At 43.1% G+C, this 27,286-nt stretch overlaps 1 protein-coding gene across 4 annotated transcripts in view; it reads right to left on the bottom strand.

Moving 5' to 3' along the window:
- Window positions 1-288: 288 nt before the first annotated feature.
- KCND1 (potassium voltage-gated channel subfamily D member 1) overlaps window positions 289-27,286 on the bottom strand; it is a 500,895-nt gene continuing 473,897 nt past the window's right edge. For 2 of the 4 annotated variants that reach the window (XM_032963620.2, XM_032963621.1), the window contains exons 5-7: window positions 19,400-19,459; window positions 8,329-8,585; window positions 289-3,008 (exon numbers count right to left, since the gene is read on the bottom strand). In XM_032963620.2, coding sequence (XP_032819511.1) covers window positions 2,813-3,008; window positions 8,329-8,585; window positions 19,400-19,459 — 513 coding nt within the window. In that variant the 3' untranslated portion in view covers window positions 289-2,812. The remainder of the gene's footprint in view (window positions 3,009-8,328; window positions 8,586-19,399; window positions 19,460-27,286) is intronic. The other 2 variants (XM_032963622.2, XM_032963623.2) reach the window with 1 other exon arrangement.

Below are 27,286 nucleotides of genomic sequence, written 5' to 3'. Positions count from 1 at the left end.
AAACTCTCGCCCTTTTGATAAAGATTCACATATATTCCGGTGCTCAGATGCAAGACGTAGCTCACACAATGCTTGAAGTCTCGAGGCAGTAGCTTTACTACATAGTTGGCAGTCATATGCACACCACATTCAAATCATATTAAGTTAATTCTGGTGGAGCATGAGAAAAAAAAAACAATCGTTCCATCTGCATGAGGGGGAATAAATTATCGTTCAAATTGCACTTTAAGACCTCGCATTTGGGAGGAAATACACAGCAAAACCTTACGATTCTCATCAGAAGAGCAATTAAATGAATTCACAAATTTTATTGAACTGTTTTCTCTTGCGCATATCCACTTAAAACTAGTTTATTTAACAGAGAAAGAGAATGGATGTTGACCGATATATTAAACTTCTTTCAAAGAGAGCGCAAAAAAAAGGACCTACTCTATATGGTGATGGGGGACTGGACATGAGCACTAGATACATTGCACTTAATGCATATTAAGCATGCAAAGATTCATTTTATTTGCTCAGTGTTGCACAAGCGATTTTATAACAGATTTGTGCATCTTTACAAAACCAATTGGAATAAAGGAGAACGTATAACAATGCAGACATGTGTGAGACCTAACACAGTGAACTATGCAAGTAGCTGTCTGTTGGTTTATTTCACGAAATGTGCTAACGGCAATTCTAGAGGTTCACGCGTCAAAAAACTAGAGAAGATGTGTCACGTCCCAGTCCTGTAAGGAACAAATAGCCAGGCAAAAAACATTTTTTTGTACGGACTTCCTGTTGTCTCTTTCCTTCTATAACGTCCCCAAAGCGAGTCACTTCAGCACGCCAATTTCACGACCTCCGAAACCCGAAGCAGACACGTAGACAGTTAAAATAAGTTCACGACGACAATAAAGCGTTAGTCCACGCAACGCAATGCACCGTACATTCCATTTCAAAATCAGAAGGCCCTAAACCGTTTGTACACTTCCTTTCAAAAAAACTTTTGCGGTAAGAAACCCACTGCCGTTAGACGTGTGATCGGAAACTGCTGGCTTTGTGTTTTTTTAATGTTTTCACTTTTTTTTACTTATTGATTTTTTTTATTATTATTGCATAAACCTCCAACAACAAAGTGATTTGGAAGTATCTGGTCCGAAGTCAGCATGAACATATATATGTGAATGTATTATACCACTACCCTGTATTCAGTGAAACCATCATCAGCCCCGTGTGGGGTTCCCTTCTGATCAGGTCACAGCAAAACCGCTGCAGTGATAGTGTGGCCCAACTTCATTAAATCCAAGCACGTGTTTTGCAGATGTCTGTTCTACCTAACCTCTGTACTTTTGATAGCTATGCTGCAATGAAGCATTTAAACTCTATGCAGCACTACTGTATGGAAAAAATGCCTGTTTTTTTTTAAAATACATTATAATTTTTTTAAACATATTTGGCATCAACAACACATGTAAAAGGTTAGGGGGTTATGGTACTAACACAAAGTTACTACCTAGGAAAGATAACACTGGAGCATTTCTTTTTTGAAGCCATGCATGTGTCTGAATACGTGTTGTCCATAGAATTACAGCATTTCCATTATCCATTATAAATACACAAGGCTGGACTATTAAAAACTAAGATGTCTTGTAACATTGTCATGGGTGTGAGAACCACCACCTGTTTATATTATACGATGGTTGAAAGATGTCACATTTTCGAACAGCAATTCTTGCTGAAGCCATTTGCTTACCATGAAGGAAGCCGAGCTGGGTTCGTGTTCATCTCAAAATAATAATAATCATCATCATCATCATCATAAACCCAAAACACAACATTCTCAAACCTTATGCTCGTGAAAATGTTGTTTCACACTCGGCTTCGGTGCAATCTTGAAAAGTCTGAAAAATTCTCCGCAATCAATTCCCTTAATGTACACACGAACAAAGAATGTGCAAGGGTAAAGGTATAATTTTATCAAAATAAAACAGTAACTGTAACTTTGCAGTACCTGATAGAAATCTTTCTTGCTTACCAACAAAACGTCCTGATGATGACATGCATAAAGCTGGCCATTATCTGTGTAATATACACAAAACTGTTACGATTCCTCAAACCCTTCCAACAGTGAAACCTGAATTGCACCGAATTCCAAACACTCAGAGAGAAACGCGCCTCTTTCAAATGTGCACGGACGAGTGGTCATGCATACGACGAAACGAACAAAACGCACAGGTGACAGAATATACAGGTGCACGGGAGCTGTGCGCACGCACACACAGTAAGAAACTTGAGAAACTAGCCTCATTCCATTGTATTCACATTGTGAAACTCAAGACTAAAATTCCGTGAAGCTTAATATAAACAGCTAATACATATTTACTTCCACGTGCTCTCTGCATAAAATTAAATAAATATTCCATTCTCGGACACAGTCTGGAGACAGCATCGGCAGCAGCAAAAAAACGTAACCAGACCGAAACTCTCTTCTCCTCTCTGTGTGCAGACCCCCACGGAGCCTCCCGCCAGAGTAGTTCTGCTCCCGGCACCGTCTCCGTGCTTGCGAACGGGAGTCCTCCTCCTCCCGTCGGCTCTTGCTCGCGGCCCCTCCGCCAGTAAAACCTGCCTGTGGCCTCCACTCTCCATCGTGCTGGAGCACCTGGGGGCTTCCAGCCACCATCCTCCTCTTCCCAGCCACCCTCCTCCTTCTCTTCCTCGCCACTCTGCCTCCTCCTTCTCCTCCTCCTCCTCCTCCAGGGCCCATCGCAAGGCAACCAAAAAAAAGAAATCAAACCACCCGAAAAATGAACGACTTTATGTATCGGTGGCCTCACAAGGCGGAGATCTTGATGACGCTGGGGCTGGCCTGGCTGGAGGGGTGGTGGGCAGCGCCGGGGGACGGGGGCCGGTTCTCTCCTTCGGGCGTGGTGGTCGGCGTCGGGATGCTGATGATTGCCGTCGTCATGTGAGATGGGTCGCAGTTGAGCTTGGCCGTCTCCTCCAGCTTGGCGTTGAGACTCTCGCGCCTGCGGACAGGTGAAGACGGAGGAGTTCACTTCGCCTCCCTCCCTCCCTCCCTCCCTCCCTCCCTCCCTCCCTCCCTCCCTCCCTCCCTCCCTCCCTCCCTCCCTCCCTCCCTCCCTCCCTCCCTCCCTCCCTCCCTCCCTCCCTCCCTCCCTCCCTCCCTCCCTTCCCTCCCTCCCTCCCTCTTAGCAAACCGTGTCAAATGTCGCATCTTTTTATCACGAAAATAATTATTGAAAGGCTCTGCACTCATCGATCAAAGCTGGTGCTCCCACGGTTGTTAATGGTTAGCTCGCACTGAGAGGTCACTGCTTCGATCTCCCAGCATGGCAAGTCAATCGATGGGCAGGTTTTTAAAGTCTCCCCCCCCCCACCCCACCTGTGTGTGCCCAGCAGTATAATTGTGGACATCAGCAGGTGACCGGTAGGTCGTGTGCGGTGAGATAAAGGGTTACTGCCACCTCTTCCGAGATGTCTAGACACCGTCTTTGCTGTCCTTCTCCCGCACCTCCGTTTAGCACCGCTGGCTACGTACGGAGTGAGACATACATTGTGGAAAAAGTGGACGAAAATGTAGCCAAGAGGGGCTTTCGAGTAGAGACCCTTCTGTCAGCAGTTGCGCGAGCAGATATTGCAGGGCTGCACCGTCATCTTTCACAGTGGGCAGTGCTCATGTCAAGAGAATGGACCTTAAAAAATTATATCAGAATTCTTCCAAAGCCACGTCAATGGGCCTCTCACCCGCAACTGAGTGGGCACAATTGTCATTTTAATCTGTCCCGTAAAGAGTGTTCACCGCTTGGTAATCAAACTACATTTTTTAAAAATCCCTCCGCACTAAAATGCGATAACCGAAATTAACAAAGCAAATGCCATTTGATTTCATTTTTGTGCAGGAACTGGTGATTACTCTGAGATGATTGACTCACCAGTTCAGTGCACTGACATGAGCATTTGCCACACAACCCATCCAGCCACATCGAGTTTTGAAGTACTGAATTTAAGCAATGCAAATATTATAACGTACAGATCTGTCAACCCACTTCTGGTTGAAAGCCTCCACCCACTTCTGGTTGAAAGCCTTGTCGGTCATTGGCGTTGTTTGACCATACTTCACCACGCTGATTTGTGCATATTCGTGAGGGGGGGAGGGAGGGGGGGGAGGTGGTCTCGGAACCGGTTTAGCTGTTAGATTTCCACTGAAGTTAAAGACATGGTAGGGAATCCAACTCGGGTCGCTGGGTCATAGTGGAGTGTGATACCTATGGAACCATGGCTCCACTGCTGTACCAATGTGCTTGCAGTGTTTCGTTTCAACTTTTATGAAACTTGTCCCGTGATAGCGCCAGTGGGGATAACGTCTTGAAAGCTCGTGATTTGTTTTCAATTGCCACGGGTTTTCTGTGGCTTGTTTGGCAATGCCATTGTTATTAGTCCGAAGTATTTGAATAATGTTCATATATTTAAGACAGATCTGAAGTCATTGTAGGATTTTTTTTTTACAGATATAGGAGGCTATTGATATTTGGTAATACATATAACCATTATTAAATTATTACTTTTATTTACGAAATTTTCCTGATAGATTTTACAATGTTTTGATGTGAAACGGAACTAACCCGAGATTGTGCAATGTGATAATATCGCCCCTTGTAACCTCTGGTATAGGATGACCTTACAAGTAAATTGATTTTATTGACCGATTTAAATGAAGGTTAAATGTTGACGATAAACATTAGCAGGCAGGTTTCCACATCTGGCATGCAATCCTTGGGAATCTAAACTTAAGGAGCCTTAACATATTCACAGCCACGGTCTATAACTCACTTTCATTATATTCTGAAATATGAAATAAATTTCAAGCACTAGCAAAACTTCCAAATAGTTACAAAAACTTTAAAACTTTTTCCGTGAGGTTTGAAATTTTCAATGATTTCCATTTCATTGTTAATTAACTTATTGACTCTCCATGCCATAAGAGGACTTAGATATTTGAACATTTTTGATGTGTGAATCAATTAACTAAGCTGAAATGATGCCATGTGATAATATAGCCCTTAGTAACCTTTGGTAAAGGATGCCCTTCCAAGTAATTGATTGTATTGACTGCAATGAAGGGTTTAATGTTGAGGCTAAGCTTTGGGCTCGCGGGTTGAAACATCAGGGATATCGCTTCTGATGGTTCTCAACTCAAGAAAAGTTGCTTACGCACTGGTCCAACATGCGTCCACTTTCAGTGAATTTGGAAACATTCGAGAAAACTCAAGCATTAGGAACATTTATCACTTGGCTATCACACTACCGAATAATACTTTGACTGTAGTAGCTGACACCTCACCATATTGCCACACTTACGTCTCTGTTTTTTTTTAATAGTCTCCCATTTCCAATGCCTATATGCCTGAATAAGAACAACAATTAAAAATAATTTCAGCCCATTCTTAAAGTGCACTGCTCAATGAAGGCCTCCCAATGCCAAATCGGTCGCGGGGTTGTTCGACTGCAGTGGCTACGCTGGCCAAGGCGCGTTGGTGAAGGCAGAGGGGGGCGCTCATCATTGATTTCCGCCATGGTTAGGGAATCAAACTCAGAGCTTGGGGTGTGTGGACCACTGTGGCAATGCTCCCCAAGACACAGACCCCCCGTGTAGCCTTAACAGACTGTTGGGGCAAGCGCTGTTAGCGAGCGCCTATGAAGGCCGGCACGGCACACGAGGGGGTGGGTGGGCAACGCCACGCCCGGCCGCCTTTGTCTCCCTAGTGGCGATGTTTACAACACCGCACCAGGTACTCATTTGAGACTGAGTCGACCTAGTGGAGGCCCAGGCCCAGTTCAGATAATCGTCACCGATGTTGGCTGTGAGCGGGAATCGAACCTGGATGGCCCGGTTCGTAGTGCAGCGCGCTAACTGCTACACTACCACTCCCCACCATGCTGTATATATGCACACACACACATTGTCATTTTAAATCTTGCACACTTTACACCAATTCATGTACCTATGTCCTTGGACATTCAGGATTAATTCTAACATTTTCCTGATACATAGATCTATAGATAGTTTATAATGAATACTGTTTACAGTGATGTCTAGCCCTGCATACCAGGTTCTTTCATAAAATAAATCGGCCCGTCGCGACAGTGTTTTTGTCATGCCACTGAAACATAATGTCCCATTCTTGAAAATATATTAAAAGTTTTCGTGACCCCTTTTTTTACAATTGTCAGTGCCCTCTCGCAATGCCTCACAGCGGTGGTTATTAAAGCATTGTGAACTCCCTCAATGGGAATGGCATTCCCATTGGGGAAAAAATTATACACCTCAAGGGTAATTGACAGTTTCAAGATATATTGCATACCTACGTGTAAATGTGGAATTTCCACCACTTTCAGGCTCAGGGTCTGGGTCGTGATGTGCTATTATTGCCCCATGAACAACTTAAATGGTAAACGTGCAGACCGACAATACTTTGCTCTTCACCCATGCTGGTGAAAGGGCCTCCACTCGAGTGAGCTCTCTAGAGCCCCCTCTAAAGTGTATTTGGCCTAATCTTCCACATTGGCCAGAGGCTCTTGAAAGAGGAGATGGGAGTGCCCACACTTTACCCCACCACACGTGACCTGTTGACCAACTAACTGTAGGCGAACCCATTGATACTGCTGTGTGGACAGAGGGGGTGGGTTTTAGAGACTTTCCCATTTCATTCAACTGCCGTGCCATATCCAATTGGACGATTTCTGGATTGCAAGTCCAGTGTGATACCCATGACACCAGGGTAGCTTCTCTCAAACATTGAATCACATTTATGCTACGAGAAGCCTTATAATTCATGTTTGGCAGAATAGCAGTTTCCACTTATGTGTCGCAGCAAATGTGACACATAATTGAGCAATTTTGTCTGTTTTTTTTCACCAAAAAATTGTGGACAGAATGTTCTGACAGCCCACGATTGATACGTTAAAAATAAGAATTTAAATTCAAAATATTACCCACAAATCACGATTCATTGTGCCTTATTTTAAATGAAAAATAATAATCTGGACTGATGAACATTGGCCATGATTTAATATAATATAATTGTGAATAATTAACTTGGCAAATTTCTCTTTAAAAAAGAAATACATATAAATGCCTGCTTGGCATAGTTGGTGTGTTAACACTGCTGGCTAACACGTGATAGGCGCATTAAGAATGACAGGTGAAAAGCAACCTTACAGGCATGAAACATAGGTTCACGCTGAAAAATGTTGGCTCACTTTTTCTAATTATGTTAAATTAATCCCTCGCTTGGGCAAGGTTTTCGTTTCGGAATATTAACAGTGCTATGTGCCGATATAAAGCATGAGGCACAACCACACCTTTGATAAACATATCAACACGATAAAATATTTTTTTTAATTTTATTTTACGGGGTAAGGCACGCTGAGCTATACATCTCTTTTTCAGAAGCAACCTGGCCACAAATGATAACTCAGCGAAGTGGCTTGTCACGTGCACATTTATAGCAATAGCCAACTACTCTAAACGCGTGCTTCTAAATGTGGAGGGGAAAAAAACAAACTGGGGGATCCAGAGGAAAATACACGCGTCCGCGGAAAGAACATGCAAACTGAAAATATGCACGCGTCAGGGTCGGGATCGGGATCGAACCCACGGCTTCCTGCATAGCAGGCAAGGGAGATAACATGTCGCCACCATGGTGGCTAAGGAATGTGTTCTCTTGATGTCTTCATTAAGGCACCCCCAAAGCTAGAACACTCTGGCGAAGTCTGTCCAGGGAGTCGGGCTCAGTTGAGAATCTTCAAGTCGCAGCCTAAAAACTCTTTCTTTCAGAAGGTCTTTTCTGTTTTAACTCGGCCACTTCTTACCCAAATGGCCCAAAGGCCATTGATCTGAAGCGTCTTGAGATTTTATGGAAGGCGCTGTAGAAGCTGTAACTCTTATTATTTTTGTTGCTGTTAGGAATTGAAGACAAAAATATGAGCGTAGCGTGAAATGTTTAGCTCAACCCTTTGACGAACACCGAGCAAATACGGTGGTACTCAATCTACTAGGCAGATTTTGTTTTAGTTTCTGCTATAAACGGATACCGCCGAGGGAATTACGTGAATTACACGTGGCACCAGATTTAATCACCGTTAATTATTGCACTTAAACAAACTCCCTGGGCGCGAGCGCCAGATTTAACGCCTTGCTGGCGAAGCTCGCGATCGGCCACGTGGTTTGCGCTCAGACGCCCGTCCCCCTACGCCCGAGCGGGCATCTCTACCACGCCCCCCACCCCCTGGCCACTTGGCCAATCCTCTAAGCGGCACCCTCACCTGTTGGGCAAATGCGTGGCTCGCTCCAGCGAGCGGATCTGGATGGTGTTGAGCTCCTGCGCGCTGCCGACGCCGCTGCCAGAGATGTTGGAGTTGGGCAGGCGGAAGGCCTTTTTGTTCCCCCGGCGGGAGCAGCACGTGCCCGTGAGGCTGTGCATGTGGGAGGAGAGCGAGGGGCTGCGGCTGGGCGTGCGGTGTCCCACGGATCCCTCCAGGCAGTTGTCCTCGAACACCTTCTCGTCCACGAACTCGTGGTTCTGCCGGCGTACACGCGTGCACACGGGACACGGGCGTGAGCGGTGACGGTGCGTGGCGTGAAAACTGTGCACGGCGCACGCGGACGCAGTCATTGTTTACGCCTTAAGAAGAGCCCAGCTGTGGATCCCTCGCCGCATGGCATGTGACGACGCGTGTTTTTTTTTGCGCGCGTTCTCTCGATTTATATCGTTTGTAAAAATATACAAATGTTTGAATTCGAAGTGTGTGCGTATGAATTGAACATAACCATTGAGAATAGGGCATGAATGAAAATTACATTAAACTTAATCTATTTCAAATATAAATCTTCTGGACCACCGTTTCACACCGATTTGGGCCCCTCGGGATGACCACGTTCCAAAGTGATGCTATGAAATCAAATGTCCCGATCAGGTTGGATACTCGTAATCGTTCAAAGCTCTTTGCAGTTTGGTCAGTCTTTACAATGCTCACGTGAGAAAATTGATGAAATAACCGTTGCAACGTCAAGACTGATCTGAAATAAATACGCCCTTTTTGACACAGACGCTCTTGCTTATCGCAAACAATAACATACGAGTTGAGTAAACCGTATTTAAATCTCAATCTTTCCTTTATAGTTGCGCAATATATCCCGTACAAGGATAAGAGCGTTACCACTGCTCTTTAATTGTCAGCACTATCATATTCACAATCACCCTCAACGTCATCATCTAAACAGTTAAAAACAGGCGGGTGGTTTAAACCACAGCAAAACACCCGGGAGTTATGGTGTACTCTGGAGAGTGATATCTAGTTAAAAAATAATTTTCACATCTTATTGTGCCTGTTGGTACTGTTCCACTTGGACGAGTACAAAAAGCATTAAAGTTTACATTATTTTTCTAATATAGTATACCTCTGTGGATAATTAATTCTCATCACTTTCAAGTTGTGCGAATTTCAAAATGTAATGTACTTTATAAAAAAAAAATGGTAAATGTGAGCACAAACAAAATAATGTTAAATAATTGTCGACAAGGGAGCATTCAACAGACCACCATTTCAAAAGGAACGTACACTTACGAAAATATTACGCAACCAAAATAGTTAATTTTCCCCACTGACAATATTGTGGGAAAAAAAACAAAACTGAGAAAGGACGTGATGAATATTTTGTCTCGACTTACAACTTTAGAAAATGGAATCGAAAACAATCAATGCAAGGTCCTTTTAAACAATCATATTGGGCACTGTAAGAGCGATGGGATATTTTCGTAGCACTGGAACAAAAAAAATCAATTAAATGTGCCTTAGTAGCGTGGTAATGCAGTCAGCATCCCATTAGCCAGTCGGCATCAATCTTGTATCCAGTGATGTAGAAGTGCATTGAAATACAGATCTTTCTGTAGTTGCAACATCTGCTATTTCCTGCCTCTGCGTTCCTCAGACTATAAGGTTTATAAACCTTCCTCAATTAAGATTGTGTTTAACAGCACCTGACAGCAAATGGCTAGGATGCTCAATAATTAATAAAAAAAATAAAGCTGATCTTCACGTAAATAAATGTTTCATGCTGGCATTTTAAATTAACAAAAGTAATCTCGTCTCGTAACTGCAGTGTAAGTACAAATATTTTGCTTGTGATAAAAAAAGGTTTTAAAGCCCGGAACATTCGTTGTATATTCACAAAACAATCAAGAGAGTGAATTTCAAAAAAGGTAACTTGAATGATCATATCCATACCCAAACATGACGTGAATTAAATGTTAATTCTCTTCTAAGTGACTTCTCAACGTAACGTAACGGACGATGAAAATATTATCTCCGGGACCTTTTTGCCAGTATATATAAAATAAAGGTTTTACACCTTTCTGGCAATAAAACAGGTGTTCAGATGTCCAATCACCTAATAGATACCTTTTGCAAGGCATCAAGTCTGCACGAACCACACATACTTGTGGCAAAAACACGCAAAACAATGTTTTGCCACAAGTATGAAGCTCTCGTGGTAGCCGTGGCCGAGAGTGAAACTCTGGTCACCGGGTTTTCAGCGCATGGCTTCTCATTACTAAAACACAATGCTACCCACATTTTGCTCCACCAGGCACGACCTGCTGCGATGGTGGATCCATTAATACTGCTGAGTGTGTGTGTGGGCGGGGGGGGGGTATTTAAACTATAAAAAAAACTTGCACCATCATATCAACTGTCGCGCCGGAAGATCAATTTGAATCGGGATTGCAACGCCAGCGTGCGGGCTATTACACCTTAGCAGCAGCATCAGCACTAGCGGAATCCTCACTCAACATCAACTAAAAGTCAAATTACGTGAGCAGTGATTGCACGAGTGGTATGGATTGTGTGCTCCGTTTATAATTCTGTCATGATTCTCATTCTCTCGCAAAAATCACTCCTCTCCCTGCTGCTGCTGCCAGAACGATGTTTTTTCCAGTCCGAGTACAACCGGCAACCAGTCAAAGAGCGCTCCTCCACCCCCCTTGGCGGTTTTACATCTCGAGACTAAATAAGCGCGAATCATAAAGCAAGATAAAATTGCCAATCTGTAAGGCTGGAACTCTCAACCTTACAAGGCTGGTGTACATTGCTGGTTGTGCGTGCTATAAAACCAGTCGGGCGGTGGAGGCGCAAGCCTGCGATCGATTCGTTGAGAGGGTTGTTGGATCGCACAAACGTTGCGAAGCTCCCTTTCCCTGGGCATGGAGGAGGTGTTCGGTTTCATCTCACACTCATCAATGGGCCTGGACGCCTTGTGTATATTCAGGAAGCAAGTGAGAGAGTACATACAAAAAAATGTCATTTGAATTATTATCTCTCCACCCAAGGTTGACGTGAATTAAATAAATGATCATTATTATTAAAGTCACTTTTCAACCTAATGTAGCTGACGATGGAAATGTCCAAATATATAGAGGACTGCGGCAAATTCTGGTTTCGGGCTCACTGCCTGGCTGCCTGCCAGCTTGTGTGCGGTTCCTCAGCGATTGTGAGATGCAATTTGGACGAACGAAGACGCTACGTATAAAACTAAACGTTATTATCGTAACAAATGGAGTGCAATTCTGTCAGGAGTTCAGGGAAATATGCATTTAAACGACACGTAAAACGATACTTTGCTTGTGAATCTGATTTGTCAGGTGGCATCATTATCCCCCTCCTCGTAACCCTTGCTGTATCCTGCACATGAGCACTCTTTCTATAAAATGTCCTGATGGCTATCACTCCGAGCTTATAAAAAAATAATAATAATAATGATGTCTCGACCCATAGCCGAGGCCTCTCCAGCCAACTGCAAGAGCAGCCTGATAACAGCAGCCACCACGCTTGAGAAAGAAGATCTGTCAAACACTCGCTCATCCACGCTGGGCAGATAACCCTCCAGAGTTTTTCTTTAAATTTTTTAAAAAAATATTTCTTTTTTAACGTTAAAACACGAAGAGCTGAATTTGCTAAACAGCAGCGACTATGGATGGGCTTCTTCGGCGCCAGTGACCGTGTAGCGGGCAACACAGCTGACGATTTACATTTACCGCGTGCGGCCGTGGAATTTTGAAGCAGGCTAAATCTCCACTCTGCCAGGCGCGAGGGGGGCGAGGGGGGGAAGTGTTACACCGCCTATTGGCCAAAGCCAGTGAGAAAATCAAGTGAGACGTGAAATAACAATTGGGAAGGGCAAGCAACGCGTTTAACCGCGAGGGCAGAGGGAGATGGGGCAGTCCCCGTGTTGGCTGTCGCTTGCTTGCACGCACGCAGAGAGACGCTCACCCCCGCTAGTTAACACAGCGCGCCGATGCGTCAAGGCTGACCGATATCCGGATTGCCGCTGAAAAACGCGTGCCAAGCGCTGTGAAATGCATCGCTCTGCTTCACCGTATTCTGCGGGGCGGTGAATATTTTATACTGAGCGCAAACGCCCTCGGTAACACATCGAACCGCACATAACGATGCCCGCTAAACGTACTTATTCCCGCAATACATCTTGAAAATATCGCTCCTCAATTTAGCCCCTCCTTTGAGGAGGCACTTAGTGTATGTTCTCGCCGCCCGATCAGCTGTCGGCTAACAAAGCTTTTGGAAGTTTAGTGTTTTTTTGTTTGTTGTTTAAACCTCTCCTCGAACTTCAGTGCGCACGCTCCGCGCGGCTCAGTCGTGCTGGTGGCATTCTCTGCACTTTAATTTCCCTGTCCTTTCCTTCACAGCTGACTTTGTTGGAGGGGGGGGGAGGTTAAATGTGTTTTTTAATTCCAGCACGTACGACCTGCTGTCCTTTCCTGCCTCGTTAGCTCTTTCTACAGCCGCAATGGGGTCTCGCGGCTGACTTCACGCTCTGCCAACCATGAGACTGAAGCTCATTGCAGAATGCTGCAGTGCGGTGGATAAGTTGAACAGAATTGTTCCTTAAGCACCCTCCAACACAATGGTGTGCTGACCGAGTAACGAATTGGTATGTTTTGTTTACGTGACAAACCATGCTAAGTGGCTGTCGGATGGTGGCGGGTTTAACGACACATATATATTTATGCGATCTAACCCAAAAACCCCTCTATTATGGATAATTTTGTTCGCGAAAGCCTACGTGTTAATCAGAACTGTGCCTCTTTACACAAATTAACGACTGCATATCTCCTTAACCACAATGCCTACAATTTACCCAATAAGGTTAACAAGTGGATTTACAGATCGGGGCTTAGTGTGTGTGTGTAGGCAATCTTGGGGTCCTATATCCTGAAGCTACAACGTAAATGGATTGTGAAATTCTAACCCAGAGGACACCTCTAATGAAAACATTGTTGCTTATGTGTTTAATAAGCAATAACCCCTCGGGCATTGTTGTGGTAACATGGGTATTATTGCATAGGCCTTTGCATAGTGAAGTTGTGGACATAGATCATCGTAGATAAGTTTTAAATTACGGGCGGCAAACTGGCCTAGCAGCTAACTTTCTCAATTTTTCCTGCCCCAATCAGTTAAAGGCAATGTCTCGCACGCTTGAATGAAAAAAACTTTACAATGCAATGACATTTTGCAAACATAATTATATAGTACTTTGGAGGAGATGGCATGTCCGATATCGGACGTCCTGCACCGGGGTGAACAAGAGCCGATTTTCTCATTTCAAAATAGAACAGAATACTCGGTCTCTGGGTACATTTCAACTTTCAAGTGGGTCCAGCCTCCAGTCATCGGCACACTTTACAATTCCAAGCTTGCGAAGATGATGCCGTGTTATATTACAATCGCTCAAATTGTATGTCTGCACGCTTTTTATGGCTTCAGTATTTGTGGCCCTCTTAGCAAATGGGAAAGGAGCATTAGAAAGTTACTATCAACTGAGTCACTTTGTTTTATTTGGTGCGACTTGCAGTTCCTCGACAGCGGCTCGAAGCACTGGAGGTCTGTCGCCGGCCGATCAAGGCCTCCGCAGTTTTAGTAGTAACGAAATTGAGGGGAAAAAAAAGCTCCCATGATATGTTCGGCACAAGAGCAGACGGCAGAATGCCAACGTCTAGTTAAAATTGTCCCGTACATTGCAAGTGGAGGAGACGGTGCTCATGATGTACAGGCCTATGAATCAACAATTGTATCTTTCGTTCGTCTTCTCTCCAAAAACAATACTTAATAACGAAATTTTTTGGTTCACAAGTGCTGATACTTTTTCTGAAAAGTACGAAGTTGAAATATTTCAGAAATTGCTTATTAGTGCAGTAATTTACGTTGAATATACTACGTACTGTACATGTAATGCAAAGTTAGATCCCGTTAAACCCGCCACCACCCGACACAGGCAATTAGTAAGGTTTGTCACGTAAACAAAACATGCCAATTCGTTACTAGTTCAGCACACCGGTGTGTTGGAGAGTAAACCCACAACATTTACCATTCGAGTACTGTGAAGTTTTGCCGGTAATTACAACCAGCATCATCAGGTGACAGCTGGAGTTGTGGAGAAATCCTCCTCCTGTTTCGATCTTAGGTACTACAATACTTGTTTAATTATGGATGACAAAATATTAAAATGTGTCTCTGTAATACTGTGCATGTGCAGCGTGCACTGAAGTTTGTAGACCCCTTATTGGATTGAGGATAAATTATTTCTCATTTTTATTGATATCAATTTATATTTTTCTGCCATACGCTCCACGCGGAAAATCCCGGATGGAGGTGGGTCAAGTGAAAGAGATGATTTTAAGTCTGTCAGACTGTGCCCTCCTCGAACATTGAGGCGAAGAGGCCCTGGCTGGGGTAGTTGGAAGGTCACAGTGGCACATCACTGAATTTAAATGACCGACGACATGAGCAAGCCGAAATGTTCGAGCCCAGACGGCTCGTCACGGACTTTAAACGCCTGGCGTGAGAACACATTCAAACCAGCGCTTGGAATTCACCTCGCATTATCGCGGAGTTGCCGCTTGACACTGCCAAATGGAATTCACGGCGTCCATTTTGTGACATATATTCTGAAAGCCTCCGAAAGTGTGGGATCGGTCAATGCTTATAATTCATGTCCGTCCATATGTGTGCATTCATTTTCATGTCTTTTGCCAAAGTCAGTGTGTCACGACGATTACAAAGTGGTTGCGGTGTTACTTTCAAACAAAAGATCAGGTTGAAATATTCGTGGGCAATTCCTGCTACGTCCACTACTCTTGCACGTGACCGGTAAGTGGTTGTAGTGCCCTCCACTCCGGGTGGCTGCAGTGGCAGCGGCAGCAGCAGCAGGGAGAGGAGAAGGAGGAGTCCAGGTCTCCAGAGGAGCAGAGAGGTCGTCTCGATCTGGCGTAGGCAACGCGAGACGACAGGCCGGCCGGCTGGGCGCTTCCAACCACTACAGTATTGACTATCTCTTCTCAGGGAGACAGCGTTAGCAATGAGGGCACAACAAGTGGAGTTTAAACGATGTGGATGGTGGGAGGCAAATCTTGGTTGTGTGGCTACAAATATCTTGGGAGTTGTTCGCAAAAAACATCTAAACGCGTTTAGGTTTCAGTGTGGGGAGGGACTCATCCCCTTCTGTTTATAGGCCACATTCATATGTCTGGCAGAGACAAAATTATTTGAAGGTCGATTGCTGTTGCCTTTCCACAGAGTGGTACTCATCGACTGCGTGGGGAGAGAGGAAGAACTGAGTTGACACCAATCTGAGATTAGATTTGTGACATTTATGACAGCTTATCTGGTCAGATAGAACATATATTAGATTTATGTGCAGAGAATTACAAGAGTGGTCAGAGCATTATGAAGGTCCAGCGGTGTGTGGCATGTCCTGTTTCGCAGAATATAAAAACAAAACTAATTACGGTACAGTTAGACACAGTAAAAGGAATATTATGAAATGTTTTTGGTGGGGACCAAAATTATGAAGGCAACGTCTGCGTCTTCGTACCAGTAAAGTGCAGGACGAGGGGATCAGGAATTGTATCAGCGCAATCACTGGCACGACTAACATTGCATACAAGAACACGGGGGGAAAATCAGAGTTCCAATTGATAAATCGCGAAGATCAAGATGTACGCTTTTTCGGGGGGAAAATTATGCATTGCAATCACACCGGAGGAGGAAGGTATTCCAGTGAGGTCAGCATTGAATTATCTTGGCATTCAATTACCTTGGCATTAGCTTTGTATTAAGTTATCTTGGCATTCAATTAACTTAGGTTTCAGTCCAATTATTGCGTAGGGTTTTCAATAATTGCATTGCAACAAATTATTTTTTTGAGGATTTAAACGCTACTTTGAAGTGAACACTGAATGGGTGCAAAGACAATTGAAGCCAATTATTTATTTATCTATCCCTTACGGTGCAGAGGCAAGTGAAGTCATTATTTATCTATACCTTACGGTGAATGAGTTTCTCTGTTCCCGAATTTGTTGCCGTGAACTTTAAAATCGTGCACACATTTGTGGATTGACATCGGCACCCAACATCCTGCTTCTGCAAATCGTATCACAAAAGTCCCCAATTTCCAACTTTACAGGATGACAGATGCCTTTGGTAATTCCCCACAGAAATGACCGGTTCGGTTCTGAGAATAGGACCCGTCAAGCACATACGTACGTACGTACGAGCGGGCTCAGTGGTAAGCGCAGTAGCCCCACCAGAATATCTGGGTGACCTCATAAATTAATGAATGGATCAGCCCTGCCAGGAGGTCCTGGCGCCGAACATCCCAGCAATGCCTCGGCCCCCCTCCGTGCCCCCCTTCACCCTCCCACCCATGAAAATTGTTGGGAACATTTGGTCATGCGATGCACCTGCAGCCACTTAGATTCTAAATTCACAAAGGTTGCACTACACAGCCGGATGGTTCATCATCGTCACTGAACCAGATCCAGTGATCTGCAATATGATGCCAGATGCCCGGAACAGCAACCCACAGAAGACTATTGTGCTAATCCTTGTCTGCAGTGGAACGTGGCATATATATAATATCCAGTTCCCTTGCACTTGTTGAATGGGCTTCTTCGTGTACTGTAATCCAAATTGAGAGTGATCGCAAAAAAGGACCAGTCCACTTGATGAAATACTGCAGTTAAATGTCCTAAAATCCATAGCATAGATATACGTACAATATATTCCATGGACAATGAGCCCGAACGAAAATATTAAATTTACTTCAAGCGGCATTATCAGGCTCAGATGCAAGTTGTATAAATCCCGGGAGGATGTGCGCCGACACCATGAAATTAGGATGTCACGAGCTTCTCAAGCGTATACTTTCCGCTTCTCCTTTATAAATGGGCATGTGTGTTTGCCATGTGCAATATTCAGTGAGACGTCGTCTTTAAACGGCACTCGTGCTTTGAGACCACAGCCAGTACAACACGGTCACACGTCACTGGGTTTGAGCCGCCGGTTTTTTGTTCAGCTGCATTACAACGGCAAAGCATGCGGCTCAGACACCACACAAGTTCAAAGGCACACCTGTACACGCCCCAGAAGAAAAATGATCCGGTAATTTGTGGTGTATTGTAACGTGTTGGTGCTAATGACATGGATATATAATTTTGCTACTGTGATGTGAAAATGCCACTTCAAAGATACGTATTATCATTTGTGAGAGCTTTCCTTCAAATGATGATGCTTTAAACAATATGTAGTTACGCTTTTTCTTGCGAGCGTCTGACTCAAACGTAGTAACCTACCTTTTGAGAAGTCTCAAGGACGCGAACATTTAGAAAGTGGATTGTCAAGGGTGGCAGTAATTTACATAAACATGGGATTTTAATGCTCATGTAGCATTTTAGTCTTAGCCAGAAATTAACAGTGAATAGGAAGAGAACAAGAGTTGAACGGACTGAAAACAACTAATAGCCGAAATATTGGCATTCTTGATGCTGGTGTTGTTTGCATGGCAAGAACTTACATTAGCAGAATTAATAAATAGTAATTAATAAATCAGATTCTCCCTTGCAGTGCCTTTCCGATCTTCCAAAGGGAAAGAGCAGATTGTGTTAATATACAGCATGTGCCTACTAGTCATGTCCTGCTGGACAGATATTCGAAAATACTTTGAACATGACAGTTTATGCGAAATACATCGACAAGACCAGGTCACCCGCCCTGCAAATAAAACCACACAGAGAGCATTCGACCGAGTGTGTGTTTGAATTCGTATGAATTTTGTTATCGTGATGGGTAACACATTTATCACGAGGGTGATTTTTTTTTTCCATCGGTGTCTTCAAATAAACAGCCAGATGTGGAAGCAAATGAAGCGATGTTAAGCGAGTCCCATGTGCACAGCTGTCACTGTGATCATTTGACGACTACCATTGCATCCATCTGGCTGGAAACAGAACCTATTCAAAATAACGTCACCTGCGCAATGGCTGGGTTACTCGACGGTAATATTTACACTTTATGAGAATGTCTCGATATGAATTTACGCACATAAAGTGGCCCTGTAAACAGATAACTCAACGCTTATTACCTAAGATTCGCACACTGCGATTATGCGTCTAAAAGGCAGTGGCACACACCGGTCTTAGAGGAGGGAATGCCCTCTTCACTGCATAGGATTGTGTTGTGATTTATTTCGATACTTTAAGAACTTTGAGGCTTGCTACTATTAATTTAGCTTACACAGTATCATTGTTTTAAGCAATGTATATATGTACAGTATGATTGTATTGCAAAAGACACTGATTCAGTTTTTGGAAATTGAACATTTAGAGAATTATGAAAACAACACGATTCGTAAATATGTTAGTGCTTATGTAATTGGAGTATTAATGGGTACCATGTCACAGTAGATATTAAAACGACATACCACCCTTCTTGTATGCAACTGTTGTTACAATGCATACACAGTATACTAAATGGTAAGATTTAGGTAGGCTGTTGTGTTCATAGTTGAAAATATTTATCTTGCTTATATTTTTTATTTTCTCTTTAAATCACCCACAGTAATTAGTATCTCAGTGTGACATGAGGAGCTTAGTCGGAATATTGCCTGAAACCATTATTGACAATATGTTCCCTTCAATCCGAGTGCTAAATAATTAAATATTTACTCGGCACAAGATAACCATTTGAACGAACGTGTGTGTTCTGATATCTGCCTGTCATCCCCTAGCACAGGGCAAATCACATTTTGTATAAATTGTATGTATGTGCGTATGCTGAGCTTCTCTCGCACCATACGTAGCCAACCGTGCTAACCGGAGGTGCGGATTTAAAACACTCGCAGTCGGAAGCACAAAGCACATTTAAGGGAATACGGCGAAAAAGACTCAAATTAAAATACTGCATAAGGCAACTGAAAAGACTGCGGAGACGACAAAGACTCGAGCACAACACGGGACGCAACAACAGACAGTTACAAATCCTGTACCTTTGTAGCCCGTGCAGCAGGGATGGAACAGTATGGATCATCCACTAGATAGGACAACCCCTGCAAGCAACATGCATCAGGGGAACAGAGAACAAAGGGGAAAATAATAAACATAGAGGGGAGAAAAGGGGGAAGAGCAATCGCATTCACAGCATACGCGTGTTAGAGTTAAACAGATATCCGTTCAACAGATATCCGGTCATTCACGTTTGCCGACATGCAGATACACATTTTTGTCGTCTTAGAGGTTCACAACCAGATGCCACCGCACGTGGCAGAGAGGTAAGTTTATAGCGCCGAAGCGAATACATGTTTTGATTAGGCTTCTGCGATGTACGTTCAGTTTCACATCCTTTTGACCTCCTCCCCACTTCGCTCCAGAAATGTCATCTCATTTAAAAATTTTTTGTCAGTGGAGTGGGCGGAGGGCTTTTAAAGATGGGTATTAGAGTGGAAGCGACCTTGAAAGTACAAGCCGAGGCATAATTAGGTTCAGTGAAGGATTTCAATTAGATTGCGTGATAACACGTCGGTTATTACATTTCTCTCGAATGCAGGTGGCACGTCTGAATTATTCAAGGACCACCTAGGAGCAAGTAGCGTGTCCATGTCGGATCTGGCGGAAGCGTGAGTATCTAACTTTATCGTCGGTCTTTGCGGCGTGCATGATAACTTCTTGTTCCGTACGGCTGAGGTGGACGCAGAACAGCAACTACAATTTCAGATTCAGGCGGTCAAGCCCAGATAGGCGAGGTCAGGAGGAGCGTTGTGCATCGCTGTGATGATGTCTCCTTCGTATGTGATAACTGTGTCCTCATGAAAGTATTTACAGATGTAGGCCTGCTTAACTCAAACATAGAGCGGTGTCACCAGTCTTCATTTGGATTACATATACGCTTTATATAGAGGATCCCAACATAATGCAATTAATACATTGAGCATTATTATTTGAAATATTCCGATGAAATAATCATTATTTTGCACTACTCGATGAAGGCCTTCCCACGATGTGTTGGCTCTGGGGGTTGTTTGACCATACCTCACCACGCTGGTCAATGCAGGTTTTTTTTTTAAGTGGGGGAAGGGAGGGGGGTATTGCCCTGGAATGGTTAAAACATCAGATCAAACTGCCGTCCAATTGTAATTCTTTCACGCAGGATGATGCATTTTACAGCCACCCTGCACGATGCAATGCGTGAGAGATAACGATGGACGGACCCCGCTGTCAAAACCGCTACCGGACGATGACCTTCGACGGGCCGCGTGGGTCGTTGGGGTTTTGTTGGACGACACTTCCCCGCACCCCGACACCTCGTGTCCCCTTTTGACAGGAGATGGAGTGAAGGTTAACGGCCGCTTTTGCTCACACGCGTGTCCGGGAGAAAGAAACCCCCCCCCCCTCCGCCGCGGATGAGCGCCAAATAAATTCCAAGCCGAGTTGAAAAACTGCTCAATTTGCACCTCCCTCCCTCTCTCTCTCCCCCTGTGTGTGTGTGTGTGTGCAATGGGGACCCTGGACACACTACCGCTCGGAGATGACGCTCCAACACTCAGACTCGTTTGTCACGATACGTTTACAGGTCACGCACGTGCATTTATTTGTGAAGATCTAACGACCGAGGTCTCTCTCCACCACGTAATCGTGCATCTTACTTGCCTTGTAATTAATTGGTCATTTTGGTCTTTCGTGTCCCAGAGAAACGCTGACGAAACCGTCCAGGTTATAGGCAGCACTCGATCGTGGCTTGTTTGAGTTAACACACATTTCACTCTCTTTAAAAAAAAAATACCAATTTGCTTTGGTGCTCGCACAGTTAACGATATACAATCTGCACACTTTTACTATGAAATAAGACACATGCGATGGGACAGGTGAGTGGATTGGGCATCAGAAATGGTAGTTTTGACAGGCAAGGAGGAAGGTAGGAGATGACTTATACGTGAGCATGATACAGCTTTGTTTATAGCTATGAAAGCAGATGGCTTATTGGATATGCTTAGTACGGTCTATTGTATAACTTAAAATAGTCATACATATGAGGTTAGCAGAGCTTATGTTACTATGCGAGAAGCAACAGACCATTATTGTTCTTCGTGCCATTAAAATTTTAGAAAAACATAGGTAAAAAAGCCATGCTAGGTTTTGATTGTTGAAATCATTTAAAGTTAGAGGTGATTTTCAACAATAAGATTTAGGTGTGAAACTGAAATCATTTAAAGTTAGAGGTGATTTTCAACAATAAGATTTAGGTGTGAAACTGCCACAAAAATGGGCCACCCTGGCAAATAATTACCCAGGGTGGTAAAATGCCAATTTGGCAGTATAACTCATCTTCAGCATTATTACCACATTAGAATCTGTGGCAGTTTCCTTTGGCTGAATTCCATCAAAATGCTGGGAAAATTACTTCCTCATTGGTGATGAAAACTGCCCTCACTCATTCGAGCATGTAGATCCTTTGCTGTGACTTTAATTTGGGATGAGTGATGTCTGTGTCAAATTACATAGTGTGCAGTTTCAAAATCTCAGACAGCACTCTTCCTGGAATCCGGACAATAAAAGTGCAGTTTCTTACATAAGGGCGCTCTTGAAAACCCTTTCCCTGATATGAAAGTGCATTCTTTGGTCCAACTTGCACAAAGAATATTCTGAATTAATTTTCTTCAGCCACTGCCAAGCAACACAGAATGGAAAAGTACACTTCTATTATATTCTTGGTTCTTTCGGTAAAGTCACGTACAGTGAGGGAAAAAAGTATTTGATCCCCTGCTGATTTTGTACGTTTGCCCACTGACAAAGAATGATCAGTCTATAATTTTAATGGTAGGTTTATTTGAACAGTGAGAGACAGAATAACAACAAAAAATCCAGAAAAACGCATGTCAAAAATGTTATTAATTGGTTTGCATTTTAATGAGGAAAATAAGTATTTGACCCCTCTGCAAAACATGACTTAGTACTTGGTGGCAAAACCCTTGTTGGCAATCACAGAGGTCAGACGTTTCTTGTAGTTGGCCACCAGGTTTGCACACATCTCAGGAGGGATTTTGTCCCACTCCTCTTTGCAGATCTTCTCCAAGTCATTAAGGTTTCGAGGGTGATGTTTGGCAACTCAAACCTTCAGCTCCCTCCACAGATTTTCTATGGGATTAAGGTCTGGAGACTGGCTAGGCTACTCCAGGACCTTAATGTGCTTCTTCTTGGGCCACTCCTTTGTTGCCTTGGCAGTGTGTTTTGGGTCATTGTCATGCTGGAATACCCATCCACGACCCATTTTCAATGCCCTGGCTGAGGGAAGGAGGTTCTCACCCAAGATTTGATGGTACATGGCTCCGTCCATCGTCCCTTTGATGCGGTGAAGTTGTCCTGTCCCCTTAGCAGAAAAACACCCCCAAAGCATAATGTTTCCACCTCCATGTTTGACGGTGGGGATGGTGTTCTTGGGGTCATAGGCAGCATTCCTCCTCCTCCAAACACGGCGAGTTGAGTTGATGCCAAAGAGCTCCATTTTGGTCTCATCTGACCACAACACTTTCACCCAGTTGTCCTCTGAATCATTCAGATGTTCATTGGCAAACTTCAGACGGGCATATATACGTGCTTTCTTGAGCAGGGGGACCTTGCAGGCGCTGCAGGATTTCAGTCCTTCACGGCGTAGTGTATTACCAATTGTTCTCTTGGTGACTATGGTCCCAGCTGCCTTGAGATCATTGACAAGATCCTCCCGTGTAGTTCTGGGCTGATTCCTCACCGTTCTCATGATCATTGCAACTCCAAGAGGTGACATCTTGCATGGAGCCCCAGACCGAGGGAGGTTGACAGTTCTTTTGTGTTTCTTCCATTTACGAATAATCGCACCAACTGTTGTCACCTTCTCACCAAGCTGCTTGGCAATGGTCTTGTAGCCCATTCCAGCCTTGTGTAGGTCTACAATCTTGTCCCTGACATCCTTGGAGAGCTCTTTGGTCTTGGCCATGGTGGAGAGTTTGGAATCTGATTGATTGATTGCTTCTGTGGACAGGTGTCTTTTATACAGGTAACAAGCTGAGATTAGGAGCACTCCCTTTAAGAGTGTGCTCCTAATCTCAGCTCGTTACCTGTATAAAAGACACCTGGGCGCCAGAAATCTTTCTGATTGAAAGGGGGTCAAATACTTATTTCCCTCATTAAAATGCAAATCAATTTATAAAAATTTTGACATGCGTTTTTCTGGATTTTTGTGTTGTTATTCTGTCTCTCACTGTTAAAATAAACCTACAATTAAAATTATAGACTAATCATTTTTTTGTCAGTGGGCAAACGTACAAAATCAGCAGGGGATCAAATACTTTTTTCCCTCACTGTAGAAGGGAAACAATAAAATAATAAAAATATAAAACAATACAATTATCACGACGTTTCGACTGCAACACAAGCAATCATCAGTTGTGAAAACCACAGCAAGAAAATTGAAAAAAGTGGCGTTTTTTTCTTCTTCAAATTTTCTTGCTGTGGGTTTCACGCCTGATGATGATTACTTGCGTTGCAGTCGAAACGTCGTGAGAATTTAATTGTTTTATATTTTTATTATTTTGTTTCCCTTCTACGTGGTGACTTTACCGAAAGAACCAAGAATATGAATCCCTGCAGTCACGAAAGCTTTAAATTAAAATTTACATTTCTATTGTATATAGGAAGAGGGACATTATGCTATCAATGCATCGATAGATGAAGGTAAGTGCAGGTGCGGTGTACAACACAAGCCATGGATTTGCTTCACCTCAACAGTTTTTCTGCACATCAGCGAAGCTGGAAAAGCCAGCATAGGTGATGAGCAGAACTACGCTCAGCGGAGCAAAGGCAAGTGCTGGGCTGGTGTTGTCTGCTTCTATAGCATGCAGAGAGTCATTTTACTTATAGGCAGAGACATTTTACAGACAGAGTCAGTCAAGCAAATGAGCAGCAGCAAAAGCAAATTGTACATCTGGGGGGGTTCCCTACGTCAGCACACTCTGGGACTCCGCAATGACCAACTCAAGTCCAAATATGTTCGACTCATTTTGAAACCATTAACATCATCGTTACATGACAAAATATATCTGATTCATAATTGCACAGTTGTGCTCCGCAGCTCTTGTGGTGCTCTGCAAGGGTCAGGGGTCAGGCTTAGGAACACTGCGACCCGACTTTACCGAGAGAAACAATGTCGACAGGCTACTTGTTGTTTTAACGGAGCAGCGAACTTTGGAAGGACCACAAAAGATACAGCACACGTGTGCATCTATCAACTCAGAAATTAGTCACCAAATAAAAAAAACTTGGTATTCATAAATAAATAAATATAGCAAACAAAACATACTTCATGTAAACATAGCACAATGTACAGGGCTTCAACAATTTGCTGTCAGTTTTATTTTATTTTTTAAATCGCTCATTGAATGACGGGTAAACAAGGTTGGTGATATGCCCACGAAACATTTTGCTGATCAAAAATAAATCGGGCTGTCTCTCTCTCTCTGTCCTCATAACCATGCTGCCTTTTCGTGCCTCTCAGCTGTAATCGTGCTTTTGTTTTTCTCTCACACTGAATATTGTACCCTCTTGAAATGCAGAGCGCAGGTGGCTACTTCTGTATTTATACTCTTTGGTTCTTTCGGTAACGTCAAGTAGGTGAAAAAATAAGAACAAATCTAGAATGTACTTCTGTATTTGTGTTAAACTTGTCAGCTACCAAACAGACTATTTATAATTATACAGAGTTACTGAAGAATTGGACAATATCAAGACTCGGAGGAGTTGTGCCCAGTGGCTCTTTAATGCACATCAATTCAAGTGGACATAACTATTTACATTTCATACAATGAAGGCATGGTAACTCCTGCACTTTTGGAAAGCTTTTATATATGTATCAAGGCAATCATATTTTAGTTCAGTGTAAATAATATGCTTCTCGAATTAGCAAAAGCAATGGATTGAATATGCTTTTTCTTCCTAAAATGAAATGGTGGCATCAGAGGCTGCAAGGAGACACCAAATGGCTGTGGTCATGTGTGCTGGATACATCGTTGAGATATCCATCATGGTTTTTCAGGTTCATACAGCGAAGGTGATTTTCTATTCTCTTTTTCGACATTTATTTTTTTTTTTTAATCCAGAATAATTTTAAAATTTGCACGAGCGTAGGCGACACCCTAGATAGCGATGATGACAGACTCTTGTAAATACCACGTCCATTTTTTGGTAGACAGCACACTTGATAATTCATTGCTCTAATTATTAAGCGACTGGGAGGATTTAACCGCGAAGGGCTACGCAAGAGAATTCTAATCGCCAGGTGATATTTGCTGCCGTATTATAATTTAGTGCAGCACAGACATCCATGTTTGCAGGGATAGCTTTATCCAATAAAATCTGACAACCCAACAGTATTTATTTAACAGGCCTGGGTGCTGGTGAGACTTAGAAAGTCAGAGCCAATTTCAAAATTTGCCTGCTTGAACAAGCACTGTTGGAAAAACATTTGTCCAAAGGACTCATAGGTCAAAGGCCTAATAAAATGTGTATTTAGCATGGCGATATGGACTGTTGCCTGATTATTTATTCATTGTATTACCCACAATTCCCCATAATAGCACACTTATTTCGTGAATTGGATGTTGTTTTTAGTTGAATTGTGATGCGTGCAATTACATAGGCAAGTCATCAATGGCTAAGATAAATCGTAAAAAAATGCTAAGATGTTGGTTACAGGAATTAATGTACCAGTCGGGCACTATCTTTCAGTCATACACTGTCGTGGGTAGAAGGTTTACACATCTGTAGCATCTTATATCTGGGTCATTTCAAGTCAGTTTTCCCTCCGAATTCCAGTATCATGGCCTTCTTTTGCTCTCCGATTGTGCTGGCTTTTAGTCACACACAATGGAGGCCATACGCCACGTGTCAGTTCTTATATAGGCCGAGCATTTCAGTCCGAATAACCATTCACACATGGGGAAGGGTAGGTTGTCTACATTCACAAATGGGTTTCAGTGCATTTTCACACGAGAAAGCTTACGAACAAAAACACTCATGAGCTCTGCTCCTGAACCTTTTTGCAATCATTTATCAGTTATTTAACTCTATGTATACTTCCTATTTGGGTGATCTGGCATAGACCGACCCCATCTATTTTAGGTGATGCGACTTCTTGTGGGTGTTTATAAATGCGTTAAATATCAACGCAATGACATCAAATTGCATTCTGTTCTCTTTTGATCGTTGAAGGTTGAAGCGTTGTACATTAGCTTTTCATTATTTTGAACATAGCAATCACCATATACAGAAATACACAATAGCTACTGAGTACATCCTTTTTCCTCTGGAGTGTCCGATAATGGATCACTACTCTGTGATGTAAATACTTTGACCAAATTCCGCCACATTGTTAAGGATATACTCGGAATGTATTGTGGATTATCCATTGAAAAAAACCCGTCACGTTACTGCAAGTCTTTAGATGGAAATATATTCACGAGCCTTCACAAAGCAACCTGTGCATTATAATCATGCAAACAGTCCGCATTCCTGTAATTACACGTCAATGATATATAGCTTGAAAAAATAACATTCAGGAATATGATATGAATAAAAAAAAAACATTCAGATAAGATGACAGGCTCTAAACAAACCCAAACAAAAGGGAACGTGATTATGGAGCTCTATAACATGACCACAGGGATGTTTAAGACAAGACAAACATACTCAGATGCAACACACACAAACGTTAGCCACTTTCACTTGTTAAAAGCTTGGAATAATGTTACACATTTTTGGTGCGGAAATTATCAACATTACTTTGAAAAGGGCAACCATGTGAATGCCGTTAGTTACATCATACCCATAGAAACGTGACAGTAAACAATTGC

This window comes from Petromyzon marinus, chromosome 30, assembly GCF_048934315.1.
Source record: "Petromyzon marinus isolate PM22_M1 ecotype Great Lakes invasive population chromosome 30, UKy_Petmar_22M1.pri1.0, whole genome shotgun sequence".
In the NCBI taxonomy this organism is placed as follows: domain Eukaryota; kingdom Metazoa; phylum Chordata; class Hyperoartia; order Petromyzontiformes; family Petromyzontidae; genus Petromyzon; species Petromyzon marinus.
Note: the sequence above shows the minus strand (reverse complement) of the source record. Positions and strands in the feature narration are given on the sequence as shown.